The sequence below is a fragment of the Populus trichocarpa genome, chromosome 9 (assembly GCF_000002775.5).
Source record: "Populus trichocarpa isolate Nisqually-1 chromosome 9, P.trichocarpa_v4.1, whole genome shotgun sequence".
NCBI classification, from domain to species: domain Eukaryota; kingdom Viridiplantae; phylum Streptophyta; class Magnoliopsida; order Malpighiales; family Salicaceae; genus Populus; species Populus trichocarpa.
The window spans coordinates 7,318,420-7,329,410 of record NC_037293.2 but is presented as its reverse complement, the minus strand read 5'-3'; the positions used below and the strand labels follow the sequence as shown (position 1 = coordinate 7,329,410).

Sequence of the window (10,991 nt, the reverse complement as noted above, 5' to 3'; positions counted from 1 at the left end):
CAGATATAAATAGGGCGAGACTCTTGTTTCAAAACCATATCATTGTTTTCTTTTGATTACAAAGATGGACATTTAGGGTACGAAGAATGGATATAGAAATAGACTTACTATGTTATAAAATATTTATTTGGGAATTAGCATTTTTAACAACATTGTTTTGGGATTTAATGTGTGCTATCCATCCAAAATACTATAGAAATAGGTACATGGAATTATTTAGACAAATTAAAGGCTATACCTTTAATTAGTTCTTATTACAATCTATAGATATCGGCATTTCAACCAAAAGTATTTATGGTAGATAATACCTCTAGGCTAAGACCTAAGTACCCACGTTAAATTAATTTCCAATAAATAAATAAAAAAACCAAATTTTTTTTCCTTTAAAAAATATTATTCAATTCTAGGCAAGACACCAACTCAATAATTTCCTGTCCTACGCTCTGGCAAAACTGAGCGTAGAAACAATGTATGACAAATAAAGAATGGTGCCCTACCATTGACAAATTCACATGATAAACAGATAATATATCCAGATTCTTGAAATTAATCAAATATAAACTTAGGAATGTGCTCGGCAATGTCCACGGACACATGCAACCGCAGCACTTGGAATCGATCAATCAATCAATCAAAGGTAAATTATACGGGCAGAGAAGAAATCACTGCTATACGTCACGTGACAAGCACGTGGTTGTGGAGGGGTGTTTAGAGCTTATTTGGGGAGAAGAGAAGACGAAGTCCAAGCTCGAATGCAATCCTATCAGGAACAAGACAAACAAAATCCAGTGTTACTGAATCGCGCGCCGCAGACACATTTTTTATTCTCTCGTAGCCTGTTTAAAATAGTCAAAATGTTATTTTTTTATTTACAAATATATTAAAATAATATATATTTTTTTATTTTTTAAAGTTTATTTATAAAACGGGGCATAGCCCGCATTTCGTTCATTTATAAATGTTTCGGCCTTGATTGTCATCTTTAATTGAAAACACGTATGATCACCGATACGCACGCGCTTTCTTCTCTCCCCTTCTAAATTAGCTAGCTCCCACTTACCAAGCCAAGACTCCATCAAGCTCCTCTCTCTCTCTCTCTCTCTCTATCTATCCATCCGTCTGTCTGTCTATCTATATATATTTGTCTTCTTTATCTCCCAAGTGGGTTTTTGACACATTTGTAACCAAGAATTATTTTTAGAAGCTGTTGACTGTCTTAATGACGGGTGGATGGTGGAGATTGAACCGGGTGAAGCTTCGCATGGAGGTTTTGATGCTGGTTCTGTTGTTATTTCATCAAAGTTTTAGCTTTTGCTGGTCTCTAAACACAGAGGGTGAGTTATGCTATGTTTTATCTTCATATGGTTGGGAGATTTTGTTTTGCATGCCTTACAACTTAGTTAAAAGTTGGTGTTCCTTTATATAGTAACGTGAAAGTGTTTGAAAATGGTGCAGGTTTGGCTTTGTTGAGATTGAGAGAGAGAGTGGAGACAGACCCATTTGGAGTTTTATCGAATTGGATTGAGAAAGATGGAGATATTGATCCTTGTTCTTGGTTCGGTGTCGAATGCTCTGATGGCAAAGTTGTGATCTTGTAAGTAATTCATCCTCTTGTTTCTGTTGGATAAAAAAAATAAAAATAATAACAAGAGGTCGTCAAATAGTAAGTAATCAAACATTCTTCTTCTACAGGAGTTTATCTTTATCTTTTGTGTCTGTCAGTTAATTAAATCTGTGATCTTGGATAGCCCATTTAGTTGAATCAAAGATCCAATGTGTTTAGAGATGGTAGATTATTACCAGTACAGATTTCTTTCTCTGTCTCTGTTGAATAGTAAGTTTGCAAAAGCTTTCTGTAAGCTAGAATATAATGTGAATATTACTGGAAATGTAAAATGCTCGTGAAGAACATTAAAGTTAACCAACTAACTCTGAAGTCACTTGTTGACTTTTATTAGATCAAGATCCAAACTTGAGCTTTCATATTCAATTTAAAGGTTAGATGGACTTAAAGTGAAGGAATAAACAGTGTATGTTGTTGCCGGCCTTTGTACTTGTCGGTGCAGAATCTAAGCAGCCCTTAGAAGTGATCAGATGACAAACTATTTAATGCAGCATGTGTGATGTCCCTACAGTAGATAGTTCATAATAATGTGGGCCTCCATGGAGCAATCCCAGCATTTTTTCCCTTCTTTTTGCTATTTTATCATGTCATCTTTATTTTTCCTTTTCACTTGTTCATATGTTATATGTTACCTGTTTTATCCGATGATTATTTGATGTAATCATGTAGTTTATCTATCTTCTAGCATGTATCAAACATTCCGTTATTTATCTTTTTAGTTGCAATAAAAGATTTGTTTTTATTTATTTTTTCTATTTTCTTAAAGTCATAAGTGTTCAACTTGTAGGCATCTGACAAATCTGTGTCTTGGAGGAACACTGACACCTCAACTTGGAAGGCTAGCTTACTTAAAATCAATGTAAGCTTAAACCACAGCCTGGATTTGATTTTGGAAACCATTTTACAGAGTTTATCTAATTCACATTTTCCATACAGCAATCTACGCAACAATTCTTTCTACGGAAACATTCCTAGAGAGATTGGAGAATTGAAGGAGCTGGAGGCGTTGGACTTGGGATATAATAACTTTAGTGGACCATTTCCTTCGAACTTCGCAAATAATCTATCACTGACTACCCTGTACGTTAATTCATTGTAGCTGATTATATTCTCCAGTATTTTCCTCTTGAGCTTGGGTGGTTTGACTAAATCATCTCTGATTCTTATTGCAGCTTGCTTGACAATAACAAGTTTCTTGATAGCGTATCTCCTGAACTAAATGAGCTTATGGTGCTTTCTGAAGTTCAGGCAGATGAAAATCAGTTACGAGCTTCTTGTTGCTGCAGAGATTTTACTTGGTAAGCAAGTACTATTATGTTATTCCTACAAATTGATCTTTGGTGCAGCCACTTTAGAGATGTCAAAGCAGAAGAAGTTGGAGAGTAGGGGGTGACTGGTGAGAGGGGAGGTGGTTATGGTTCACGACTTTGGAAATAATAACTTGAAGAAAAAGCTAAAAGCAACTCATAGGAGAATGCTATGGCCACAAAATCTAGATCAAATAAACTCACAATCATAATTTAAAACTCAGCTTTTGATTTATTCTGCCATCCCCCAAATTTGCAAATGCAAACAGAGGACCTCCTGGTGTATGTGAGGCTAAACATGAAGCAACTTTTCGTGCCTTAAAATTTTGCCTGGTGTCAGCTATTTTTGTCATGAAATCTACTCCTTGATTGGGTTATACTAACATGGTTAAGTACTTTCAGTTCTCAACTTAAACTAATTTCCCACCAGCTTCCTGACAGCACCTCTTTTATTTGTTAGGAACATTGTTCATTCTGGAAATATAGCTCATCGGATGCTGCTGCAGGTGGCAGCTGCTCCAAATCCACCCATAGCAAACAATCGTCATAAAGCACATCAAAGTGGTTCTGAAGCATCGCCTTCACCGTCTTTTTTTCCTCAAGGATCTCAATTATCACCATCACTGGCACCCTCAGACTCACCATTTTTATCACCATCACCATCATTTTCCCCATCACCATCTCCTTCAGAGTCTCCGTCATTTTCTCCAGCAGAATACTCCTCCACTTTTCCTTTCCCCCCTTCCCCCTCACCCATGATCGCACCAAATCCAGCTTCACCTGCTCCAGAAAATCCACCTAGTGTCTTTATTGTACCACCACAGCGTGATTGGATGTCAATGGTCCCTGCTCCAAGTCCAAATCATTTGGGACAATCAAAGTCAAAACATCACACTGCTCTCATTGCTGGTGTTATTGCTGGCTCTATGTTCGCTTTGATTTCAGCCATTGGCATTTTCTTCTTCAGAAGCAGCAAGGTAGTCACTGTCAGACCTTGGGCCACAGGCCTAAGTGGGCAGCTACAAAACGCATTTGTAACAGGTCAATCTTCCTTTTCATATGGATCACGCATGTGTGCCCGCACACCCGTGTGCACACACACAACAACCTGAAACCTCCAAGCATAGAGGCATAAAATTTCTGGATTAACATTGCTCCTTAAGAACTGCTCTATCATCTATTGCTTCCACTAATATACAAGCATAGATTTTGATTCGATGTTGCCTTTCCTCACTTTTGGTAATGTGTCTTTCAGGTGTGCCAAAACTCAAGAGATCAGAACTTGAAGCTGCTTGTGAAGATTTCAGTAACATAATTGGCTCCTTTTCAGATGGCACGGCATACAAGGGGACACTATCAAGTGGCGTTGAAATTGCTGTGATGTCTACTGCAGTAAGATCTCATGAAGACTGGTTGAAGAATTTAGAAGCACAATTCAGAAAGAAGGTACTTGAAATTGAAATTTGTTAAGCTTCATCCATTTAATCTGGGCGCCCCTAAATGCTACGTTTGCTAATTTTTTCAGATTGACACATTGTCAAAAATGAACCACAAGAATTTTGTGAACCTTATTGGATTTTGTGAAGAAAATGAGCCTTTCACAAGAATGATGGTTTTTGAATATGCTCCAAATGGAACTCTCTTTGAACATCTGCATAGTAAGTACATTATGTTTTTAATGCCCTTTCTGATACGTGCTCCATTCCCATATGAATTGGTCAAGTGATTGTAGTTACATTCTGTTGGATCATCAAATTAATATGGCATTTTATAGGACTGCGCTCATCATATCTGTGAAGAAAAAATCAGTACCGGCTCTTGTTCAATCTATGAACAATAGTGTTGATTTTTTTTTTCTTTCATAGAGCTGAAATATGCATCTCAAAAGAAGAATTGGATTGTTCTTATCCATTTGGTACCCTTTAGGAACTGCAAATCATATTCGTATCCTTATATTTTTCTGCAGCTCTATACAGGCAGCTGATCTACTTCATTAAGTAGACCGCATAATGCACCATACCATTTATAAGTCGTTGAAATTGCAGTGACTGAACCTATATAACTGTTTTATGGTATAGATGACTATTGAATTCTTGATTTCTTGTAGTAAAAGAAGCTGAACACTTGGACTGGGGAATGAGATTACGAATAGCAATGGGCATGGCATATTGCCTCGATTACATGCATCAACTAACTCCACCTATAGCCCATAAACACCTGCAGTCATCGACAATATATCTGACTGAAGACTATGCAGCTAAAATATCAGATTTCAGTTTTGGGAATGATGCAACAGCAGCAAAGATTGGATCAGCATCCATGGAGCTTTTAGAATCCCAAACATCAGATCCAGAGGGCAATATTTACAGTTTTGGGGTAATTTTGTTTGAAATGATAACTGGCAGGATCCCATATGCAGTGGACAATGGCTCTCTTGCCGACTGGGCATCAGACTATCTGAGAGGAGAGCGATCCTTAAAAGAAATAGTGGATCCAACTCTAAAATCTTTCCAAGAGAATGAGCTCGAGAAACTGTCCGAAGTAATAAGAAATTGCATCCATCCTGATCCAAAACAGAGACCAACGATGAAAGAGATTGCCTCTAAGTTAAAAGAGATCACAGCAATGGAACCTGATGGAGCAACACCAAAATTATCACCCCTTTGGTGGGCTGAACTTGAAATTATGTCTACAGAAGGAAGTTGAGAAGTACTTAAGTCTGAAATATGGATTTAAGTGTTCTTTTCATGTTCCTTTAACTATTATTTTCCCTGATTCTCTTGCTGATCTCTCAGAAGCAGTTGTTTATAGGGTAGGTAATGCTTGTATCTAATGTAACGTAGAGTATGATGTTTGTATATAACTGAGGAAGGGAGACCTCTGGTCTGTCCATTGCTTTGTTCTTTTGCCACTGCCAAAAGTTGGCTGTATAAAATTCAAGTATCTGAAGTATACTTGCAAGATAAATAAATGCTCAGTTTTTTTAATATTACCAGTTTCAAGTACTCCGGGATGAAAAGATTTGAGTCAAAGTCCACTGCTGTATTCTTCAAACACTTATCACCCTTTCTTTATGACACTATGCGTTTCTTGTTAGGGGGTGGTGGGGAGCTTAGAGCAATCTCAGCCCCCAGGATCTCTCAATGAAAACAGAACCCAATTCCTTTTAGTTACTACATACGATCTCACTCAGCCAAAATGCAAGGTAAGCATGGGAAAATACAAGAGAAGAGAAAAAATGAGGTGAAAACAAAAGCAGAGGCCAGAAAGTGGTCAGCTGGAGAAATGCAATGCAGGACTACAAGAGTAGTTAACGCGATACCATCACCTTTTCTATCTGTAATATAAAGAAACACATGTACAACAAAAGAGATTTAAATTCCTTCCTGACTTTTGTTCTTGTACATGACGAGCTCAAGAGGGGGCCAAAAAATCCCGTTTCTAACGAGATACAAATTGTGAAACCTATACCATTCTAGAGAAACAATGGCAAGAAGTTGCAGCAAAACCCTTTCGGCCTCAATCCCATTCCGCTTACTGATCATGTGGCCATGGCTGTACATAACTATCTGCTAGTGACATTGTCCATGGGCCGTTGGCACACGCTTTTCTAGATCCATCATCAATACCATAAAGATATATCATATATGTACAAATGAGCTCATTATTGCTCCTTGACGCGGTCTGTCCTTCTCATTGATGGGATGAATTTGTCCCTGGATGCCTGATAGAGCATGATTTCCAATAATAAAAAAAATGATCGGCATGGCTGTCCCCCTTGATTATTGTTGAAGTCCCCATTCTACATCAATGACATTGGTGTAACTTAAATGCTTCTTGTAGCTTGGTCCTGTGTTCTATTGTACAGATTAAGTGTGTCCGTGTGGTTTTGGTCCAGGCAGAGAGCTGCCTCACAATCTTGACGAGCAGAGGTTTTGTCTCCCATTGATTCATAAAATGCCGCTCGAAGATGGAGCATTTGCAACTCAGGCTTGAAAGCTATGGCCTTAGTAAGCTCTTCTAAAGCTTCAGTTTCCTTTTGGTCATCCATTAGCACTGGGAATAAGAGATTCTTCATGTCAGTAGAAGTATAGATTTTACAGGTAATAATTGTGTTCAAGCAAAGGGAAGAAAGATGAAGTCAATGGAATGACATTGGAATAACCGTGAGAACTTTTGAGGAGTTGCATAGAAAGGAGGCAGAATTTCCAAAACGGAGTGGTGATGATTACCTGCTGCTCTGTATCTGTATGGGTATGTTCTTAGAGGATCCAGTTGTGTTGCCATATTAAGGTCATCTTTTGCCTTCTCACGGTCACAGTATTCTGATCGTTTCTCATATGCTGATGCACTACTATGTGCCTTCTCTATTAACTTGGTCATCTCATCAAATGCAGCTTTTCGTTGATTTTTTAAATGATAGACACGCGCTAGACCTTGATGGGCTCTTGTATGTTTGATGTTAAGGGCATTCATGTAGCAGTCTGCAGCCTGATCCAGCTTACCACAATCCACATAAATACTTCCTAAATTATTCAATGCCTGCAAAATGCCGACACTCATATCAAACAAGGACATCGAGCACAGATGGCCATAAGAGAAACATACTGATATAGTCACTACTCACTTGTCCTTTCCTAAGACCATCTGAAGGGCATCTAAGAGCTTCCTCCAGAAGTTGGATGACAGTAGATGAAGATTCAGGATCCAGATTCGTATCAGCTAATGTATATGCCATAAGGAAGAAAGCTTCAAATGACCTTTGGATCGAAATGGATTTCTCAGCCCTAGAGAGAGCTTCTTCACGATGGCCAGAGTCGAATAAAAGCCATCCTTCATATATCAGCCTTTCGTGCACAGAACTGGTATGGTTTCTAGCCAACCGCAAACAGCGCATTGCAGCCTTCTGACAATTTAACCTGGTGCATTGAGGTATCCAGTATATTTCATGCTATTGAATATAAGCTATTGAATATAACAAGGCCAGACAGCTACAAGACAAGACCAAATTCGTTATAATACATGGACAGGAAAAACACCTTCCTTGTTTCAGAAGTGCACAAGTATGATCATGGAGAAAAAAATGATGAGCTGATTTAGTATCATTATATCAGTTTAAGAAAAAATAAATATAGGATCACTTTATTTTTGACAACATTCGTGGAGTGAATTGGATGAGTTTATAAGATAACATGTATGAAAGGATTGTGTTTTCGGCTTGGATACTAGTATATTATCTTGATGGAAAGATAAACAAGATTGCTGCACAAAAACATCCAAGGGATGACAGGTTTCCAAAGATTGCAGACACCGATTTAGAAGTCGAACTTGATGATTATTCTGCATAAATAGTACAGCTGCACGAGCAAAATAAAAAATTGTTCCATCACAAAACTTACCGCAAAAGAAGCAAAGATTGCCGAAACCACAGTAGGCTCTTTGCAGGATCATTTGACAGCATCTGATGTAAGACAGCCAGAGAGCCAATGTCATCGACAGAAGACCATCGTTCATAAAGTTGCATCCAGCAGTCGGCCAGATTCCATAGCCGAATGCGATGGCTGAGAAGCTCAACCAAGTGATCTCCACTCACCCTCCCATGAAACATCATGTACTTTGGTTCCAAGGTTAGCAGTGCTCGAATATCTCTCAAAGCACTTTCAAAATCCTCAAGAGCAATGAAGAACCACGCTCTCAACTCAAGACAATCAGGTGAGAGCTTGAAGCCGATAATTTTATCAATCTCTGTGATAGCTGCTCTAATCTGCTTCTCTTCCACCTTCATAACAGCTCTGAATTTGTATGGAAATGAAAGGGTTGGATCCAGTTCAGTTGCAGTATTCATATCCATTATCTTCTCCTGTCCAACACCATACAGAGATCGCTCTTGGTACATCCACCCAACTGGTTTATGCTTGAAAATAAGAGAGTTCATCAACCTAAATGCCGAATATTGTTGCCCTTGTTTGTACTTGGTCCTTGCAACACCTGCTAATGAATAAACGTGACCTGCCTCGACAGCTGCCTCAAAATAGAATTGGGCACCCTTGTACTCTTTTCTCTCGAGCATTACGCAACCCAGTTGATGCAAAGCAAGTGCCTTCTGCCACTTTTCTGTTGCAAACTCTTCCAACCCCTCCAATAACATCACTGCTGCGTTTGATGCCACATTCTCCTCCATGGCAACCTGGCTCAGGAAATAATAGAGCAAGAAGGAAGCATGGCCCAGCATGGCCAATCTCTCCCTTGCCTCTGAATTACAAAAAACACTCATCACTTTGTGGTTATACAAAGAATTTGGGAGCTCTCTTAGAAACACCTGCAAACAAGAGGCTACGAGAAGATTTGCCCTTTCCTCCAAGCCATGATCGATAAGAATCAACGCATCCTCAGTCCCACAGACCAATGAAGCCAAATGAGCATCACAAGCACACTTCAACTCCTCACAACAAAACCTGTTTGCAAAAGAAAGCAACTCCAAAACAATCTCAGGGCAAAATAAATCAACTCTCCCAGTCCTACTGTACACTTGCACAGCTCTCATCCCCTTGACAGATATCCCAATCTTTGAAAAATCAATCTTATCTCTTCTTGACTCGACAAAGCTACCATATAGCATTGCCTTAAATGGGCTCGAAAGAGAAGCAATTTTGAATCTAACACAATGAACCAACTCATCACCAATGCAAAATGAAACATCACTATCCTCCTCCAAACTGGAGCCTTCATTTCCCATCAATATTTGATTATCAACCGCCTCAAGATTATCTTGACCGCATTGGCAATGATCATAAATCGAATTGGGATCGCATCCAGAAACCAAAGCAGCCATAGGACATTCAAGGATGTACCCACTACAATCCTTTGATGACACACCAATGAACTCGTCTTCTCTCCTCTCAAACCTTAACCAGGCAGAAAGCACTACCTTTGAGTGCACATCAATAGCATATTGCCTTGCTGCGCAAAGGCACCTTCTAAGCAACTTAGGATCACCTAATCCTCGCAAAATCGAAAACTGCTCGATGCATAATAATGATTTATCGGTTTGCGAGCAGGTATTTAGGCGTCTATAAATCTCAGCTAAAGATTCCACATAGTCTATAGGTTTCAAGTAAGAGTCTATAGAAGGTTCAAGGAGCTCAGTTGTTGGGAGTCCACAAGGGAGCAAAGCTTGAGCTACTGAGCCAGTGTTTGTAAATTTACATTTCGAAAGTTTGCCTCTTGAACAGGGGTTACTATCTTGGGGGCTTAAAGCATGGACTTGGGTGCTCTTGAATCTATCAAGGAGCTTAAAACCATGCATTTTTTACTCTATATCTATCTATCCATCTAGAACATCATGAGATTCGCAAAGTTTTGATAAATAAAGATAAACAGTTAATGCAAAAAAGAAAGGACGAATTTAACGAGAAAATATTTGTAAACGTTATATAATTAATACCTCTAGACTGCAGAGTGGAAACAACTCCAAAGTAGAAAAACCAGAGAGGGGAGACAGAGACAGGCCGTTAGGCTAAAAATGGTGTTTGGTTCTTGAGAAAAAAGGAGGAGAGTTTTGGGATTCTAGACTATGGACATGTTATCCTTTTCTTTTATGGAATAGATTCCTGTGAGAGTTGTGTGTGTCCTTTCTCTCTTTCTATCTCTCTCACCGGATATACAGTTGCAGTAGGCCCCTCTTCGACTGTTTTGGTGACCTGAAAGTTTTTGGTTGATTTGGTGGCTCCCTCCAGTGCTAATGAGTTTCTGTTCTGCACTCAACAACCACTCCATCTTTGCCACATCAATATCAATATCAACGGTCAACGCTAGAGGGGAAGGGTATTTTAGGTTAATCAAGCTGCTTTTCCTTCCATTTGTGATTGCGGATTTTATTAGCAGCCCCAAATTTGTCTGCTAAGCAAAGGCGTGGAGCTTTGGAGTAAATCTTATGAATCAATAATAATAATAATAATAATAATAAAGTAGGTTCTTGCGTCAAATCAATACCAAACAGATCCACATCTTTATCAGCTCTTCCCCCCCCCCCCCTTAGGGAAACATCAATTTCAAACTGG

The 10,991-nt window shown here is 39.0% G+C and overlaps 2 protein-coding genes across 2 annotated transcripts; one reads left to right on the top strand and one right to left on the bottom strand.

Annotated features, from left to right (window-relative positions):
* The first annotated feature begins 968 nt into the window (after positions 1-968).
* On the top strand, positions 969-5,918 carry LOC7474999 (inactive receptor-like serine/threonine-protein kinase At2g40270). Its single transcript, XM_024609095.2, has 9 exons — positions 969-1,334; positions 1,456-1,594; positions 2,412-2,483; positions 2,561-2,704; positions 2,797-2,922; positions 3,392-3,972; positions 4,187-4,377; positions 4,457-4,589; positions 5,039-5,918. Exons 1-9 carry the CDS (start codon positions 1,220-1,222, stop codon positions 5,635-5,637), a joined length of 2,100 nt encoding a protein of 699 aa, XP_024464863.2. The 5' UTR covers positions 969-1,219; the 3' UTR covers positions 5,638-5,918.
* Positions 5,919-6,241: 323 nt separating this feature from the next.
* LOC7475000 (ethylene-overproduction protein 1) lies at positions 6,242-10,756 on the bottom strand. Its single transcript, XM_024609094.2, has 4 exons — positions 8,331-10,756; positions 7,559-7,850; positions 7,164-7,473; positions 6,242-6,987 (listed from the first exon to the last, which is right to left on the bottom strand). The coding sequence occupies exons 1-4, from the start codon at positions 10,235-10,237 to the stop codon at positions 6,758-6,760; spliced, it is 2,739 nt and encodes a 912-aa protein (XP_024464862.2). The 5' UTR covers positions 10,238-10,756; the 3' UTR covers positions 6,242-6,757.
* Positions 10,757-10,991: the final 235 nt, after the last annotated feature.

Coding starts and splice junctions, on each gene's coding strand:
- LOC7474999 (XM_024609095.2), top strand. CDS start 1,220: ATGACGGGTGGATGGTGGAGATTGAACCGGGTGAAGCTTCGCATGGAG. Junction 2,705..2,796: donor AATCTATCACTGACTACCCT/GTACGTTAATTC, acceptor TTCTTATTGCAG/CTTGCTTGACAATAACAAGT. Junction 3,973..4,186: donor ACAAAACGCATTTGTAACAG/GTCAATCTTCCT, acceptor TGTGTCTTTCAG/GTGTGCCAAAACTCAAGAGA.
- LOC7475000 (XM_024609094.2), bottom strand. CDS start 10,237: ATGCATGGTTTTAAGCTCCTTGATAGATTCAAGAGCACCCAAGTCCAT. Junction 7,851..8,330: donor CAATCTTTGCTTCTTTTGCG/GTAAGTTTTGTG, acceptor TCAATGCACCAG/GTTAAATTGTCAGAAGGCTG. Junction 6,988..7,163: donor ATACAGATACAGAGCAGCAG/GTAATCATCACC, acceptor TCTTATTCCCAG/TGCTAATGGATGACCAAAAG.